The sequence below is a fragment of the Salmo salar genome, chromosome 20, assembly GCF_965601325.2.
Source record: "Salmo salar chromosome 20, fSalSal1, whole genome shotgun sequence".
NCBI lineage: Eukaryota > Metazoa > Chordata > Actinopteri > Salmoniformes > Salmonidae > Salmo > Salmo salar.
The window spans coordinates 86,150,405-86,169,919 of record NC_138310.1 but is presented as its reverse complement, the minus strand read 5'-3'; the positions used below and the strand labels follow the sequence as shown (position 1 = coordinate 86,169,919).

The window sequence follows — 19,515 nt, the reverse complement described above, 5'->3', positions numbered from 1 at the left end:
AGAGAGAGAGAGAGGGGGGAGATAGAGAGAGGGCGGTGAGAGAGAGAGAGAGGGCGAGAGAGAGAGAGAGAGAGAGAGAGGGCGAGAGAGAGAGAGAAAGAATAAAGAGGGGGCGAGAGAGAGAGAGAGAGAGAGAGAGAGAGAGAGAGAGAGAGAGAGAGAGAGAGGAGAGAGAGAGAGAGAGAGAGAGAGAGAAAGAGAGAAAAGAGGGGGCGAGATAGAGGGAGACGTTTTGACTTTTTGTCTTTCTTTAATGAAACATTCTCATTTCATTAAAACCTCACCCCCCTTTAAAATAAAAAACCCAAATATATCCTGTACTGCATACATGTACCATACTCACCTTGCCCTACCCCACGATATAAAACACCACACATCACAATAACCAAAACATCACCACATCTAATACCGTACATCCAAAACATCTTCCCCAGCTATACAGACAGCCCCCCAACACACCATATCTCCTGAAACATCTTCCCCAGCTATACAGACAGCCCCCAACACACCATATCTCCTGAAACATCTTCCCCAGCTATACAGACAGCCCCCCAACACACCATATCTCCTGAAAAATCTTCCCCAGCTATACAGACAGCACCCCAACACACCATATCTCCTGAAACATCTTCCCCAGCTATACAGACAGCCCCCCCAACACACCATATCTCCTGAAACATCTTCCCCAGCTATTCAGACAGCCCCCCAACACACCATATCTCCTGAAACATCTTCCCCAGCTATACAGACAGCCCCCCCAACACACCATATCTCCTAAAACATCAACACTGTTTATCATTCTATAGAACTCAAACTCAACCCTAAGGCGCGCAGAGACCATCCCATTAAACACCAGTAAAGGGTCTGTTATCCCTCCACCTTTGACCCTGTTCCTCCTTGTTAGCCAAATAGACAACTTTGCCTGAGCAAACAGAAAATTCAACAAAACACATTTGGCCTTCTCCTTATTTGAATACCTGTACCCCATTATAAACATCCCAACAGTAAAAACCTCCCCCAACCTCTCACACAGACATTCCAACAGAGACATTAATGGCATTAACCTGGCGCACACGGAAAACACATGAATCACAGTTTATTTCATAACACAGAAAGGACAGCCCTGTCCGATTCCATGGTCAACCCGTGCCAACCAGCTGCTAGTGGCCAGGGCTCCATGTAGAACAATCCACTGGAGGTCACCTGACCTCTTTGGTACTGGGAGTTTGTAGAGCCCCCTCCATCTAAAACCCACCATACTCTCCACCCCACATACCCTCTACCACTGATGTGCCTTCACTCCTGTTAGGCTCCTAATGTTCCTTACCTTAATGCAGAGGTTGTAGAGGGCTTTACCTCCCACCTCCTCAAACTCCTCCAGGCTCGGAGTGTTAAAATCAAACAAGTCCTCCAGACCCCCTTGCCAGTCTCCAGTCTCTGCCATCACCTACAGTGGCGGAAAAATTGGTGGCCCATCCCCATTGGCCACTCAAACACCCCCCTTACCGGCTCAGACAGTGCCTCCTGGACCTCCTCCAGGAATCTCTCCAGCAGCCTAAGAGACGTTATTCCTGTTTGTTGTGCCAGGACTTCCGGGGTTTTACACTCCTCCTCTCCCATCAGTCGCAGGTCACCCAGCCTTTGTAAACCCGCTGCCATCAGTTGCCTCTGCAGGGTGGCCAACTGAACCGATCTCAAAGGAATGGCTGGGTTGTGGAAGATCGGGTCCTCCCACACCCACAGCCCAGGCTCCACACCCCCTTCTCGTGTCAGCCTTAGCAGCTGCCAGGCCTTCAGCACCGCAGAGTAAAAGTCTGAGAGACCTGCTGTACTCAGCCTCTCCAGCTTCATGAGGAACAGCTGCCGGTCCAACCCTAATCCGCCAGCTTTCCTCAACAGCGCATATGCTGGTTCACTCCAGCCAACATCAGTATGGTAAAGCAGTCTCTGCACCGCCTTTAATTGGAAAGCAGCCACCCTGCTCTCCAGTTCCACCAGACCCTGTTCTCCTTCGTGGACAGGCATGTACAACACTGCCGCCCTCAGCCAGTGATGAACCCAACCAGAAGAAGTCCACCAGCTTGCGTTGCATGTCTGCGAGCAGACCGGTGGGGGTTGAGGACAGCCAGTTTATGCCACAGGGAAGATGCCACCAGGTTGTTGATTATCAGCACTCTCCCTCTATATGACACCTGGGACAGGAGCCACCTCCACTTGGCCAGTCTTGACACCACTGCCTGTGACAGCCCCTCCCAGTTCTTCCTGACCCACCTCTCCGAGCCCAGGTACACCCCCAACATCCCCCCATGCCCCACATAACAGAGTTTTGAACTTGCCCCAGTTTACCTTAGCTGACGAAGCTCCCTCGTACACTTTCAGACTAGTCTCTAATGCCTGCATATCCTGCATATCCTGACCATCACAGAAACGTCATCTGCATATGCTGACACTGCTATGCCTGTCCAGCACACTCCCTGCAGTCTCCTGCGTAGCAGGTCCAAAAAGGCTCAATGGCTAGTGTATATAACTGTATATGCCTTCTCTTGATCTAAAGAGACCAGTCCAAAGTTCACATTAGAACCTCATGACAAGTCCAACATGTCCCTGATTAAGAACAAGTTGTCCGTGATTGAGCGTCCCGGTACACAATATGTCTGGTCCATGTGTACTATAGAGTCCAGATCGTACTTCAGTCTGTTAGAGAGGACCTTGGCAAATATCTTGTAGTCCGCACAGAGCAATGCCACAGGCCTCCAGTTCTTAAGTTCCCTTTTTTGGGCATGAGAGTCAGAGCTGCCCGATGTCAGCTCATCGGCAACTCTCCTTCCCCGACGCATTCACGCAACACTCAAAAGAAGTCCAGTCTAATTAGTCCCCAGAATTGTTCATAAAACTCCACTGGGAGTCCATTGACCCCCGATGCACGGCCGGGGGGACATCTAGGTTACGGCCTCTAGGTTACGGCATACCCTTGGCTTCATCGCTGTCTTTCCAAACCAAAGAAAGAGGAGCTGGGAGCATCCATCTCCTTGAGCATGGAGAATCTAGCTCTTACAAGTGCTCCCTTTGCTTTAACCTGGAAAAAACTACCCAGGTCCCTACGTAATTCAGCTAAATTAGCCTGGAGGCCTACATTGCCTTGCCCCACCATCTCTACCTCCATCTCGCTAATACACCGCTCTAGTTCCCCCAATACTCCTAGCCTCTGAGGATGAGAGAGCTGTATACTGTTGACAGAAAAGCCTAATTTGGACTTTCCCTACATCCCACAATTGACTAAGAGACTCGTACTCCTCTCTTTGCTGCCTCCATCTTTCCCAAAAAATCTGTAAATCTGAGCAAAAAGTAGCATCTTGTAAAAGCTTTACATTAAACTTCCAATAGGATGCATGGCGAGGCCCTGGTGAAATAGACAGCCGAGCCATGGTTATGTGATGATCCGAAAACCCCACTGGGAGAATGGTAGCACCCAACAGCCTATTGCTCTGATTCCTGGACATGTAAAACCGAGTCCGTGCTGCACTCACCCTAGCCCAAAGAACCTTCACCCATGTATACTGTCTTGTGTCAGGATGTCTAGTTCTCCAAACATCCACTAGGTCGAACTGATTAATGATGTCCCTTAACACTCCCACTGACCCTGAATGAGGCTCTTCCCCATTTCTGTCTTTCGTAAAATCCATTTTACAGTTCCAGTCCCCGCCGACCACCAGCGTCTCCTCAGGTGCTACCTGTGAGAGTTCCTGTCTAAGACTCCCAAATAGAACCCCCATCTCTCTCCCTGTGTTAGGTGCATACATATTTATAAAGACAAAACCCATGTTGTTAACCTGTTAGGGCTAGGGGGCAGTATTGACACGGCCGGATAAAAAACGTACCCGATTTAATCTGGTTACTACTCCTGCCCAGTAACTAGAATATGCATATAATTGGATAGAAAACACCCTAAAGTTTCTAAAACTGTTTGAATGGTGTCTGTGAGTATAACAGAACTCAAATGGCAGGCCAAAACCTGAGAAGATTCCATGCAGGAAGTGGCCTGTCTGACAAGTGGTGTTTCATCTTGGCTCTTTTTATTGAAGACTGAGGATCTTTGCTCTAACGTGACACTTCCTACGGCTCCCATAGGCTCTCAGAGCCCGGGAAAAAGCTGAACGATATCAAGGCAGGCTCTGGCTGAAACACATTATCGCTTTTGGCAAGTGGCCGATCAGAGTACTATGGGCTTAGGCGCGTGCCCGAGTCAACCGAATGCTTTATTTTCTTTTGTCTGTTTACCTAAACGCAGATTCCCGGTCGGAATATTATCGCTTATTTATGAGAAAAATGGCATAAAAATTGATTTTAAACAGCGGTTGACATGCTTCGAAGTACGGTAACGGAATATTTAGATTTTTTTTGTCACGAATTGCGCCATGCTCGTCACCCTTATTTACCCTTTCGGATAGTGTCTTGAACGCACGAACAAAACGCCGCTATTTGGATATAACTATGGATTATTTTGAACCAAACCAACATTTGTTATTGAAGTAGAAGTCCTGGGAGTGCATTCTGACGAAGACAGCAAAGGTAATAAAAATGTTCTTATAGTAAATGTGACTTTTCTGAGTGCTAAACTTGCTGGGTGTCTAAATAGCTAGCCCTGTGATGCCGGGCTATCTACTGAGAATATTGCAAAATGTGCTTTCACCGAAAAGCTATTTTAAAATCGGACATATCGAGTGCATAGAGGAGTTCTGTATCTATAATTCTTAAAATAATTGTTATGCTTTTTGTGAACGTTTATCGTGAGTAATTTAGTAAATTCACCGGCAGTGTTCGGTGGGAATGCTAGTCACATGCTAGTCACATGCTAATGTAAAAAGCTGGTTTTTGATATAAATATGAACTTGATTGAACAAAACATGCATGTATTGTATAACATAATGTCCTAGGGTTGTCATCTGATGAAGATCATCAAAGGTTAGTGCTGCATTTAGCTGTGGTTTGGGTTTATGTGACATTATATGCTAGCTTGAAAAATGGGTGTCTGATTATTTCTGGCTGGGTACTCTGCTGACATAATCTAATGTTTTGCTTTCGTTGTAAAGCCTTTTTGAAATCGGACAGTGTGGTTAGGCTTGTCTTTAAAATTGTGTAAAATAGTCATATGTTTGAAAAATTGAAGTTTTTGCATTTTTGAGGTTTTTGAATAACGCGCCACGGGATTACACTGGCTGTTACGTAGGTGGGAGGATTTGGTGCCACCTATCCTAGAGAGGTTAATTTATACTTTTACAACAAGCAGCCTACCCCTACACACCTCCTTTGATGAGTACATTTTTACAGACAGAACCGGTACAAAAAGGACTGCCACCCCTGCACAAAAATGTGTCCCATGGCTCAACACACTTGCCCCTTTCCACCAGAGCCCCTCAATCGTATTCATTCACTACCTCACTATGCGTCCCCAACAACACCTGTACTTTTTTTTGTTTTACATATTCACCCAACACACTCCTCTTTCCTGCATCTCTGGCGCCATTTATATTAAGCGAGCCTACCCCGAAGAGTCTCAATAAGAAGTGGGAGAAAAGCCAGCAAAGAAAGAGACCAATAGCAAAGCTCAAAAACCCCAGTGCCAGAAAAAAACAAATCATCTAAACAGTGTCTGAAGGTCGACCTTTACGCACTGTTGTAACCCACTACCTCAACCTAAACCGTTTCCTGGGTGAGAGGACACCATGCCCCTCATTTTTCATAGCATGTTGTACTGATCTTACAAACTTTGTCAGATCAGAAAAGAAAGCCTCAAGATTTACTTTTCCCCCCTTGGTCTCATTCAGGAACCTTGTCAGTTCCCTCACCGTGTACTTTGACCCTTCTGCTTGACTGGCTGTCAGCTCCAGACCCATTGAGGAAAAGTCTATAAAAAAAAGGCCTCCTCATCATCCTCTTCCTCAGACTCACTTTCCTTCTCCTTATCTCCATCTCCCATCAAACCCCCTGCCCTTCCTCTCTGGTCAGGGCCTCCCCCCAGCACCAGGCAAAGGTTCCTTGGTGCCGTTGACCACACCAGTCTCTCCCCTCCCAACTTCTTTCTTCTCCCCCTTTTTCCTTTTCCGCTTGACACCCTCCTCCCCCCTAGTCTCTTACACTTCCCCACTACACTCTCCTCATCCACTAGCCATAACCTGACTAGACCCAGCCTTATCTATACCACCCTCCATAACCTGACTAGATCCAGCCTCATTTACACCACCATTCATAACCTGACTAGACCCAGCCAGTTGTCAGGGAGCTAGGATCAGTCTGTTATATCTGGAGTATTTCTCCTGTCTTATCCGGTGTCCTGTGTGAATTTAAGTATGCTCTCTCTAATTCTCTCTCTTTCTCTCTTTCATTCTCTCTCTCGGAGGACCTAAGCCCTAGGACCATGCCTCAGGACTACCTGGCCTGATGACTCCTTGCTGTCCCCAGTCCACCTGGCCGTGCTGCTGCTCCAGTTTCAACTGTTCTGCCTGCGGCTATGGAACCCTGTCCTGTTTACCGGACGTGCTACCTTGCCCCAGACCTGCTGTTTTCAACTCTCTAGAGACAGCAAGAGCGGTAGAGATACTCTGAATGATCGGCTATGAAAAGCCAACTGACATTTACTCCTGAGGTGCTGACCTGTTGCACCCTCGACAACCACTGTGATTATTATTATTATTTGACCCTGCTGGTAATCTATGAACATTTGAACATCTTGGCCATGTTCTGCTATAATCTCCACCCGGCATAGCCAGAAGAGGACTGGCCACCCCTCATAGCCTTGTTCCTCTCTAGGTTTCTTCCTAGGTTCCGGCCTTTCTAGGAAGTTTTTCCTAGCCACCGTGCTTCTACATCTGCATTGCTTGCTGTTTGGGGTATTAGGCTGGGTTTCTGTACAGCACTTTCTGACATCAGCTGATGTTAAAAGGGCTTTATAAATATATTTGATTGATTGATTGATTGATTGATTGATTAATACTAGAGGAGTCCGATAACTGTCTGTGTGCTGTTTTTGTGTGTGTGTGTGTGTGTGTGTGTGTGTGTGTGTGTGTGTGTGTGTGTGTGTGTGTGTGTGTGTGTGTGTGTGTGTGTGTGTGTGTGTGTGTGTGTGTGTGTGTGTGTGTGTGTGTGTGTGTGTGGTTCTATAGGATCAAATTCAGAAACCACTTGCAGAAGCGCAACAGAGAAAAGGTAACAGGTGCTTCCGAGAGGGGAGTGTGTACATGTCAGTATCAGTGTCCTCATTTAGAGGTCCTGCTGAGAACCAACCAGTCTTAAGCTACTTTACCCCAATACCCTTACTAAAGAAGACATCTCTGGAACCACACACAGACATGTGGGCAATACACCAATATAGTGAACTTTTGGTCAAAGGATCATGCAGAAAAATCCAATATATTACAGTATTTTGCTCATATTTCCCAATTCAGCCTCTCTCTCGCTCCTCTCTCTGTCATTAGTTGATTTTCCACAGTGTGTGAGTGTATGTGTGGGTACTGAACATGTTTCCCACTGTGCCGGGATAGATGGATAACAGAGGCATGGTGAGTCTCTCCAAGCTCTGGATTGGTTACTCTGTCCCAGGCAGTGTGTGTGTGTGTGTGTGTGTGTGTGTGTGTGTGTGTGTGTGTGTGTGTGTGTGTGTGTGTGTGTGTGTGTGTGTATGTATGTCTTTCTCCCACCATGACTAATACAGTGGCGGCCTACTTTCCCTCCTATCCCTTTCTTCTTCTTCTCGTTTATGTCATATGTTTTTTTTTCTTCATTCACTCTCCTTCAAACGCAGTCTCTCCCCACTCCCTCTCCCTCGCTCCCACTCCTCTGGTTTAGAAAGCAGTTGCAGTTATTCGGACATGGCCTACATATAAAAATAATATGGCTAAATCTCTGTCGGACAATAACTGTAGCCGAAGGACTCTCTCTCTCTCTCTCTCTCGCTCTCTCTCGCTCTCTCTCTAACTCTCTCTCTCTCTCTCTCTCTCTCTCTACCTTGATGAGTATCTTCCCCTGTAGACAGTGGGGGCTGGGTAGCTGTATAGAGTCTCTGCGGAGAGCCTCTCCCAGGTCCAGCTTGTCTCCCAGGATCTCTCTGAGGTGCTGGGCTATCTTCTTCTGTTGTTGGATGCTACAATGGTTCTCTATGGACAGTATCACTGGGTACCTGGGGGAAGGGAGAGACATGGAGTTACTATAACTAGAATGGATATCTCCATGAGTAGCAGAGATCTATGATACTGGACGTGGGCGGGTCTTGCAGCCATGCATATTGCTCTTCACAATACAAGTCAAGGACTGTAAAAGTCCAGCCTCATCTACACCAACCCTGTATTACAGTTTTATATACAACAACTTGACTCAGACTGATCTGTTGAAAAAATATATATATATTTAGCTACCCTAAACATAAATTCTTTCAAACTATACTCTCCCCCCAATCTCCGACAGAATAGCTTTGACAGAAGTCCAAGAAACACAACTGAAATTAAACCAAATATTTTCAGTGTGTGTGTGTTCATTTATAGGTGAAATGACTTGTGTTCAGACAGCAGCTCAGCTCAAATGTCAAACCTGTCAGACTGACAGCTCTCCCTGAGGGCTCTGAGCCCTTCACTGACCTCTCCTCCACTGTCTCCTTACTCGCACACGCACACACACACACACACACACACACACACACACACACACACACACACACACACACACACACACACACACACACACACACACACACACACACACACACACACACACGCTCAAATACACACACACAGAGACAGACACACACGCTCAAATACACACAGACACACACGCTCAAATACACACAGACACACAGAGACGGACGCACACACAGGACTATCTCCTCTCTCTCCCAGGTGTATTGGTAAATGAGGTGTGTACTTTGCGTGTGATGTGTAACCGTGAACATTTCTCCTATCACAGGCCAAGAGCCTCATTCATCATAACAGGTGGCATTGATGATAAAATATGGTGGGAATAAAATAAATAAAACTGAGAGAAAGAGTGAGGAATTTGTCACTGTATCATTTCATGAAAGTGTCAGAATAACTCTGTTCCGTCCACTATCCATTCTCTCCCATTAGGAGAAAATACTAATTAAACAGCTACTAGCACAACAAGGGCCAAGCTTCCTGCCATCCAGGACCACTATACCAGGCGGTGTCAGAGGAAGGCCCTAAAAACTGTCAAAGACTCCAGCCACCCTAGTCATAGACTGTTCTCTCTAGGTCCAAGAGGCTTCCAAACAGCTACCCAGATTATTTGCATTGTCCCCTCCTCCTCTCCGCACCACTGCAACTGTCTGTTGACATCTATGCATGGTCACTTTGATAACTCTACCTACATGTACATACTACCTCAACTGGCCGGTGCCCCCGCACATTGACTCTGTACCGGCACCCACCTGTATATATTGTTATTTTTTTCTGCTGCTCTTTAATTACTTGTTACTTTTATCTCTTATTCTTATCTGTATTTTTTAAAACTGCATTGTTGGTTAGGGGCTCGTAAGTAAGCATTTCACTGTAAGGTCTACACCTGTTGTATTCGGCACATGTGACTAATAAAATTTGATTTGATTTGATTTAGAGCTGCCGCTTTCAAGGAGGGGGACTTTAATCCGGACGCTTATAAGAAATCCCGCTATGCCCTCCGACGAACAATCAAACAGGCAAAGGGTCAATACAGGAATAAGATTGAATCGTACTACACCGGCTCCAACGCTCATCGGATGTGGCAGGGCTTGCAAACTATTACAGACTACAAAGGGAAGCAGAACCGCAAGCTGCACAGTGACACGAGCCTATCAGATGAGCTAAATCACTTCTATGCTCGCTTCGAGGCAAGCAACACTGAAGCACGCATGAGCGCATCAGCTGTTCCAGATGACTGTGTGATCATGCTCTCCGTAGCCGATGTGAGTAAGACCTTTAAACAGGTCAACATTTACAAGGCCACAGGGCCAGACGGATTTCCAGGATGTTTACTCCAAGCATGCGCTGACCAACTGGCAAGTGTCTTCACTGACATTTTCAAACTGATCCACAGATGATGCAATCTCTATTTCACTCCACACAACCCTTTCCCACCTGGAAAAAAGGAACACCTATGTGAGAATGCTGTTCATTGACTACAGCTCAGCGTTCAACACCATGGTGCCCACAAAGCTCATCAATAAGCTTAGGACCCTGGGAGTAAACACCTCCCTCTGCAACTGGATCTTGGACTTCCTGATGGGCCGCCCCCAGGTGGTAAGGATAGGTAACAACACATCTGCCACGCTGATCCTCAACACAGGAGCCCCTCAGGGGTGCGTGCTTAGTCCACTCCTGTACTCTCTGTTCACCCATGACTGCAAGGCCAGATACCTGGCCATGTGGTGCCAGGACAACAACCTCTCCCTCAATATGATCAAGACAAGGGAGATGATTGTGGACTACAGGAAAAGGAGGACCGAGCACGCCCCCATTCTCATCGTCGGGGCTGTAGAGGAGCAGGTTGAGAGCTTCAAGTTCCTTGGTGTCCACATCAAACACACCAAGACATAGGGCATGATAACGCCTATTCCCCCTCAGGAGACTGAAAAGACTTGGCATGGGTCCTCAGATCGTCAAACAGTTATACAGCTGCACCACCGAGAGCATCCAGACTGGTTACATCACAAACTGGTACGGCATCTGCTCGGCCTCTGACCGCAAGGCACTACAGAGGGTAGTGTGTACGGCCCAGTACATCACTGGGGCCAAGCTTCCTGCCATCCATGACCTCTATACCAGGTGGTGTCAGAGGAAGGCCCTAAAAATTGCCAAATACTCCATCCACCCTAGTCATAGACTGTTTTCTCTGCTACCCCATGGCAAGCAGTACCGGAGTGCCGAGAGAGAGAGAGAGAGAGAGAGAGAGAGACACACACTGTGTCTCAGAGCAGATGTTTCAGTAATAGGGGATAATACCAGGTATCCCTGTGTGTCTCAAATGAACACAAATCCTGCTGTTTTTCATTTAAAAAAGTTAACTTTGTTGAAAGTACTGTTGCATAATTCTGTGAAATGGAAAGTTTCTCTGAATAAACTGTGTGAGAAGAGCTACTTTAACTCTAATTGGTTGCATATCAGAAAGAAGGGGACAGATGAACATGTGCTCTGGGGAACACCATCTCCTCACAGTGGAGAATCTTCCTGTTCTGAAAACACTCAGGAGAGCCTCCCAGACCACCCGGCTAGAATATACAAACAACAAACAGCAGGTGTTGGATAATACACAGGATCATGTCTGTGTGTGTGTGTGTGTGTGTGTGTGTGTGTGTGTGTGTGTGTGTGTGTGTGTGTGTGTGTGTGTGTATGTGTGTATGTGTGTATGTGTGTGTGTGTGTGTGTGTGTGTGTGTGTGTGTATGTGTGTATGTGTGTGTGTGTGTGTATGTGTGTGTGTGTGTGTATGTGTGTGTGTGTGTGTGTGTGTGTGTGTGTGTGTGTGTGTGTGTGTGTGTGTGTGTGTGTGTGTGTGTGTGTGTGGAGGGAAGGATGAGGGATCTCAGAAACTACAGTCTTTAAACACACAAACACAAACAGTGAGAGTTGAGGGATACTGGTGTATTTACTGGTTGTTGATGAAGGCGTATTTGTCGATGGTCTCTATGACAGACTTGAAGGTGATCTTGGAGGTCAGAGTGTAACCATGCTGGACCATGGGCTCTCCATCAGGACCATCCCAACAGTCCACTACAGATAGACAGAGACATGGAGAGATGGGGATATATATATATAGAGAAAGAGAGAGAGAGAGAGGGATAGATGGAGGGATATGAGAGAGGGAGAGGGAGGGAGGGATATGAGAGAGAGGGAGAGGGTGGGAGGGATATGAGAGAGAGTGAGAGGGAGGGATAGATATGAGAGAGAGATCATTGTGAGAAGGAGTGTGTGTGTGTGCATATATCAGCGTGTGTGTGTGTGTGTGTGTGTGTGTGTGTGTGTGTGTGTGTGTGTGTGTGTGTGTGTGTGTGTGTGTGTGTGAGTGAGTGTGTGTACTGCCTCACCCTCCACACAGCGGCAGCCAGCCTGTAGTACCCAGGCGTACATGTCTGTCTTGGAATGAGACAGCAGCTGGTCTCCCGTCAGGTAGGTGTTATGAGACGAGGAGACGTAGTAGCTACTCAGAGGCTGATCCATGTCCTGGTTCACCTCATGGTGTTCAGGGTTAAACACATCACACGTGGGGCTGCGCATGAAACTGGTGAAACCTGGACACACACAGACAGACAGAATAAAATGACAAAACCGACAAAAACCAACAGATACATGGTAGAAAAGCTGTATTCATCTTACTAACATCCTCATTACAATTCTTTCTCTCTGTCACTCAGGAAATACTCTTAGAGGTTGGCCCTCCTTGGCCCTCCTTGGCCCTCCTTGGTCCTCCTTGGCTCTCCTTGGCTCTCCTTGGCCCTCCTTGGCCCTCCTTGGCCCTCCTTGGCTCTCCTTGGCTCTCCTTGGCCCCCCTTGGCTCTCCTTGGCCCTCCTTGGCCCCCCTTGACCCCCCTTGGCCCTCCTTGGCCCTCCTTGGCATTCTGTGAGCGCTAGATTAATCCAATCCAATTTAGCTGAATAGAACACATGAGCATTTTAGAGGAACAAGGTTATTCAATTGACTTACGGCAGCACTGCAATGGTTAAAGCGATACATAGAATAACTATTATAATATAAAGAGACATAACTTTAATAGCAGACCACCCATAACAAAAACATCAGAGGAGAAAACCCAGACAGGCACAGGGCTTTGATGAGCCTTAACGAGCTGAACTTTTAGTGATGGGATGTAATACTTTAATGCACACTGATTCTCAGAATTTGCTGACTGAAGAGGGAAAGGAGGAGAGTATTAACTGGGGGAGGCATCCACCTCTCCTCTTCCTCCTCCACCTCTCCCCTTCCTCCTCCAACTCTCCTCTTCCTCCTCCATCTCTCCTCCTCCACCTCTCCTCTTCCTCATCCACCTCTCCTCTTCCTCATCCACCACTCCCCTTCCTCATCCACCTCTTCCTTCCTCCTCCACCTCTCCCCTTCCTCCTCCACACATCTCCTTCCTCCTCCATCTCTCTCCTTCTTCCTCCACCTCTCCCCTTCCTCCTCCACATCTCCCCTTCCTCCTCCACCTCTCTCCTTCCTCCTCCATCTCTCCCCTTCCTCATCCACCTCTCCTCTTCCTCATCCACCTCTCCTCTTCCTCATCCACATCTCCCCTTCCTCCTCCATCTCTCTCCTTCCTCCTGCATCTCTCCCCTTCCTCATCCACCTCTCTTCTTCCTTGTCCTATTAAAGTTATGTCTCTTTATATTATAATAGTTATTCTATGTATCGCTTTAACCATTGCAGTGCTGCCGTAAGGCAATTGAATAACCTTGTTCCTCTAAAATGCTCATGTGATCTCCACCTCTCCTCTTCCTCATCCACCTCTCCTCTTCCTCCTCCACCTCTCCCCTTCCTCATCCACCTCTCCCCTTCCTCCTCCACCTCTCCCCTTCCTCCTCCTCCATCTCTCTCCTTCCTCCTCCACCTCTCTCCCTTCTCCTCCACCTCTCTCCCTTCTCCTCCACCTCTCTCCTTCCTCCTCCACCTCTCCCCTTCCTCCTCCACCTCTCTCCCTTCTCCTCCACCTCTCTCCTTCCTCCTCCACCTCTCCCCTTCCTCCTCCACACCTCTCCTCTTCCTCATCCATCTCTCTCCTTCCTCCTCCACACCTCTCCTTCCTCCTCCATCTCTCTCCTTCCTCCTCCACCTGTCCCCTTCCTCCTCCATCTCTCTCCTTCCTCCTCCACCTCTCCCCTTCCTCCTCCATCTCTCTCCTTCCTCCTCCACCTCTCCCCTTCATCTTCCTTCCTCCTCCACATCTCCCCTTCCTCCTCCACATATCTCTCCTTCCTCCTCCACCTCTCCCCTTCCTCCTCCACCTCTCTCCTTCCTCCTCCACCTCTCTCCTTCCTCCTCCACCTCTCCCCTTCCTCCTCCATCTCTCTCCTTCCTCCTCCATCTCTCTCCTTCCTCCTCCACCCCTCCCCTTCCTTCTCCACCTCTCCCATCTTCCTCCTCCACCCCTCCCCTTCCTTCTCCACCTCTCCCATCTTCCTCCAACTCTCCCCTCCTCCTCTACCTCTCCTCTTCCACCTCTCCCCTTCCTCCTCTCCTCTTCGTCCTCTACCTCTCCCCTTCCTCCTCCACCTCTCCTCTTCGTCCTCTCCCCTTCCTCCACCTCTCCCCTTCCTCCTTCACCTGTTTCCTTACCCAATCACCCTGCTCCTTACTGAAAACATCCTACCTTCTCCCTCTCCTCCTCTCTGCTCCATCCTAGACAGGCAGCGATCTCAGACATGCAGCGATCTCGGACACGCAGCGATCTCAGACACACAGCAATCTCAGACACACAGCGATCTCAGACATGCAGCGATCTCAGACACACAGCGATCTCAGACACACAGCGATCTCATACACGCAGCGATTTCAGACTTTTGATATTTGACAAGAGATCAATCAGCTCCGTCAGCTTAGAGACGGTCTTTGCCTTTGAGCTCTACATGTGGTGTAATTTATCTAAAGCCCCAAAAACTGTTAAACCATCTCACATTCATGTATGATCTCTAAGTCTTCAACCCTTTATAGAATTAACAGCCGCAGGCAGGCAGAGAGAGAGAGAGAGAGAGAGAGAGCGAGAGAGAGAGAGAGAGAGTAGAGGTTAAAGTGGAGGGAGAGGGTAATAGAGGGGCTTACCCTCAATTCCCAGAATGCCTTTCTGTTTGTTCTCTTCAGACAGCTCAAACTTTTCGATGACATCCAGACAGTATTCTGTAGTCACATTCATCATCTGAGGAGAGAGAGACACACACTGTCAGAACACACTCACACTCACACACACAGACACACACAGACACACTCAGATACACACATATACACACATATACACTCAGATACACACATATACACACAGATACACACATATACACACAGACACACACATATTTTCATGAGACAGACACTATCAGACAAACCAAGCCACAATCTGATAATCAATATAGAATCCTGAGAGACCTCTGTCAAAATGCTCACAGTATTGATGTCTGGACTCACTCTGAGTACTGGTGTCTAGACTGAGGCAATAAGGTGGACTTCAGGGCATAAGCTGGAGGACCATAACTCTGATAATACTAAATTGCCTCAGGGAGGGGGGGGGGATAGAGACAGAGATGGGGGATAGAGAGAAAGAGAGCGAGAGAGGGACATACAGACAGACAGAGAGGGGGGTAGAGAGAGAGAGAGGGACAGACAGACAGACAGACAGACAGACAGACAGACAGACAGACAGACAGACAGACAGACAGACAGACAGACAGACAGACAGACAGACAGACAGACAGACAGACAGACAGACAGACAGACAGAGAGGGGGGGTAGAGAGGGGGGTAGAGAGAGACAGGGACAGACAGACAAACAGACAGAGAGGGGGAATAGAGAGAGAGAGTGGGAGCGAGAGAAGGACAGACAGCCAGAGAGGGGGGGCAGAGCGAGGGGGACAGACAGACAGAGAGAGGGAATAGAGTGAGAGAGGGACAGACAGACAGACAGACAGACAGACAGACAGACAGACAGACAGACAGACAGACAGACAGACAGACAGACAGACAGACAGACAGACAGACAGACAGACGACGACAGAGAGGGGGGTAGAGAGGGGGGTAGAGAGAGAGAGGGACAGACAGACAAACAGACAGAGAGAGTGAGAGTGAGAGAAGGACAGACAGACAGACAGACAGACAGACAGACAGACAGACAGACAGACAGACAGACAGACAGACAGACAGACAGACAGACAGACAGACAGACAGACAGACAGACAGACAGAGAGGGGGAATAGAGAGAGAGAGTGGGAGCGAGAGAAGGACAGACAGACAGAGAGGGGGGGCAGAGCGAGGGGGACAGACAGACAGAGAGAGGGAATAGAGTGAGAGAGGGACAGACATACATACATACATACATACATACAGACAGACAGACAGACAGACAGACAGACAGACAGACAGACAGACAGACAGACAGACAGACAGACAGACAGACAGACAGACAGACAGACAGACAGAGAGGGGGGTAGAGAGGGGGGGTAGAGAGAGAGAGGGACAGACAGACAAACAGACAGACAGAGAGAGTGAGAGTGAGAGAAGGACAGACAGACAGACAGACAGACAGACAGACAGACAGACAGACAGACAGACAGACAGACAGACAGACAGACAGGCAGACAGACAGACAGGGGGGTCAGAGAGAGAGAGAGGCAGACAGACAGACAGACAGACAGACAGACAGACAGACAGACAGACAGACAGACAGACAGACAGACAGACAGACAGACAGACAGACAGACAGACAGACAGAAAGAGAGGGGGGTAGAGAGAGAGAGAGGGACAGACAGACAGACAGACAGACAGACAGACAGACAGACAGACAGACAGACAGACAGACAGACAGACAGACAGACAGACAGACAGACAGACAGACAGACAGAGGGGGGGTAGAGAGAGAGACAGACAGACAGACAAACAGACAGAGAGGGGGAATAGAGAGAGAGAGTGAGAGAAGGACAGACAAACAAACAAACAAACAGACAGACAGACAGACAGACAGACAGACAGACAGACAGACAGACAGACAGACAGACAGACAGACAGACAGACAGACAGACAGACAGACAGACAGACAGACAGACAGACAGACAGACAGACAGACAGACAGACAGACAGGTATGAAATATACAATGATTTGGAAAGTATTCAGACCCCTTGACTTTTTCCTCATTTTGTTGCGTTACAGCCTTAACCTAAAATTGATTAAGGTGATTTTTTTATTTATTTTTTCCCCTCATTAATCTACACACAATACCCTATAATGACATCATAATACCATATAATGGCAAAGCAAAAACAGGTTAGTAGACATTTTTGCAAATGTATTAAAACCAAAAAAACTGAAATATCACATTTATATAAGTATTCAGACCCTTCACTCAGCACTTTGTTGAAGCGCCTTTGACGGAAATTATAGCCTCGAGTCTTCTTGGGTATGACGCTACAAGCTTTGCACATCCGTTTCTCACCTACTTCTCTGCAGATTCTCTCAAGCTCCATCAAGTTAGATGGGGAGCGTCACTGCACAACTATTCTCAGTTCTCTCCAGAGATGTTTGATCGGGTTCAAGTCTGGGCTCTGGATGGGACACTCAAGAACAATCAGAGACTTGTCCCGAAGTCACTCTTGTGTTGTCTTGGCTGTGTGCTTAGGGTCGTTGTCCTGTTGGAAGGTGAACCTTCGCCCTAGTCTGAGGTCCTTAGCGCTCTGGAGCAGGTTTTCATCAAGGATCTCTCTGTACCATTCATCTTTCCCTCGACACGGACTACTCTCCCTGTCCCTGCCGCTGAAAAACATCCCCACAGCATGATGCTGCCACCACCATGCTTCACCGTAGGGATGGTGACAGGTTTCCTCCAGAAGTGACACTTGGCATTCAGGCCAAAGAGTGAAATCTTGGTTTCATCAGACCAGAGAATCTTGTTTCTCATGGTCTGATAGTCCTTTATGTGCTTTTTGGCAAACTCCAAGCGGGCTGTCATGTGCCTTTTACTGAGGAGTAGCTTCCATCTAGCCATTCTACCATAAAGTCCTGAGTGTTGTAGAGATGGTTGTCCTTCTGGAAGGTTCTCCCATCTAGGGCTGTTGCGGTGACCGTATTATCACAACACCGGCGGGCACGAGTCATGAAGGCAGTCAAATTCCACGTGACAGTTTAGTCACGGTAATCAGGCTTCTCCAAGCTCTGATGCTTCTGATGGTCATTAGTAGCCTAGCAAACCTGCTAACTGCCTGGTACTCAGCACTCTATTGTCCCTCTAATCACTCTGACATCAATGCAAATGTTATCGAAAATGTAATCAAACACTTCATTAGAGCCCATGAGCTCATGTTGCACAACATTTTATTTTGGACCAAACCAACATTTGTTATTGAAGTAGCAGTCCTGGGAGTGCATTCTGACGAAGACAACAAAAGGTAATCAAACTTTTATAATAGTAAACCTGATATTGGTGAGTGCTAAACTTGCCGGGTGTCTAAATAGCTAGCCCGTGATGCCTGGGCTATGTACTTAGAATATTGCAAAATGTGCTTTCACCAAAAAGCTATTTTAAAATCGGACATATCGAGTGTATAGAGGAGTTCTGTATCTATAATTCTTGAAATAATTGTTATGCTTTTTGTGAACGTTTATCGTGAGTAATTTAGTAAATTCTTAGTGAATTCCCCGGAAGTTTGCGGGGGGTATGCTAGTTCTGAACGTCACATGCTAATGTAAAAAGCTGGTTTTTGATATAAATATGAACTTGATTGAACAAAACATGCATGTATTGTATAACATAATGTCCTAGGGTTGTCATCTGATGAAGATCATCAAAGGTTAGTGCTGCATTTAGCTGTCTTCTGGGTTTTTGTGACATTATATGCTAGCTTGAAAAATGGGTGTCTGATTATTTCTGGCTTGGTACTCTGCTGACATAATCTAATGTTTTGCCTTTTTGAAATCGGACAGTGTGGTTAGATAAAGGAGAGTCTTATCTTTAAAATGCTGTGAAATAGTCATATGTTTGAAAAATTGAAGTTTTTGTATTTTTGAGGAATTTGTAATTCGCGCCACGCCTATCATTGGATATTGGAGCAGGTGTTCCGCTAGCGGAACGTCTAGATGTAAGAGGTTAAATGCATAGATGTGTCAGGAATCCCGCTTCCTGAGTCTGTTTCTGCCTGAGATTACTGTTTTTGTTTGAGTGTGGTCTAAGGTTCCTGAACGCACCTGTCTGGTTGCCAGGCAACGAGGTTAGGCGGGATATCTATTTATTACCCACACCTGCATCTCATCAACCTTCTGCACACCTGGTCCTGATCTTCACCTCTTCTTAAACCCTGAGCTGACATCCATTCCCTGCCGGATCGTTAGCAACGAACAGTATGTTGTGCCAGCGTATCAGCCTCATGTTTCCTGAGCTAGTTTTGTTGTTTTGTGCTTGTTACTGGTTACTCACTCCCGTTTACTCTGTCTACAGTCATTCTCCCGGAACATTCAACTCCCTTGCCTGGCCGTCGGTGGATGCAGTGACTTCATTGGATCAACCCATTTACTCTCATCAACTCACCTCCGCTGCCACTCCGTTTCCTGGATCACTCAAATTACACATCAAGACTACCAATAAATACTCACCTTCATTTTACTCACCTTGTCCTGGTCTGCTTCTGGGTTCTGTCTTAGAGAATCGTGACAGATGACATGTATTTTTTCCTGCTGCCCCTGTTTCGTGACAGGTGCATGATAATGGTTCATTCTAAATCAAAACACATTTAAAGTAAATATTATTTCATATATGTAAAGACAAGATTTAATCAAGAATAGTCTGATGGGTGAT

The 19,515-nt window shown here is 47.2% G+C and overlaps 1 protein-coding gene across 1 annotated transcript in view; it reads right to left on the bottom strand.

The window, feature by feature from the left end:
* LOC106581476 (1-phosphatidylinositol 4,5-bisphosphate phosphodiesterase eta-1) overlaps positions 1-19,515 on the bottom strand; it is a 187,303-nt gene that overhangs the window by 58,609 nt on the left and 109,179 nt on the right. The window contains exons 7-10 of the mRNA XM_045704038.2: positions 14,790-14,883; positions 12,064-12,267; positions 11,629-11,749; positions 8,002-8,173 (exon numbers count right to left, since the gene is read on the bottom strand). Coding sequence (XP_045559994.1) covers positions 8,002-8,173; positions 11,629-11,749; positions 12,064-12,267; positions 14,790-14,883 — 591 coding nt within the window. The remainder of the gene's footprint in view (positions 1-8,001; positions 8,174-11,628; positions 11,750-12,063; positions 12,268-14,789; positions 14,884-19,515) is intronic.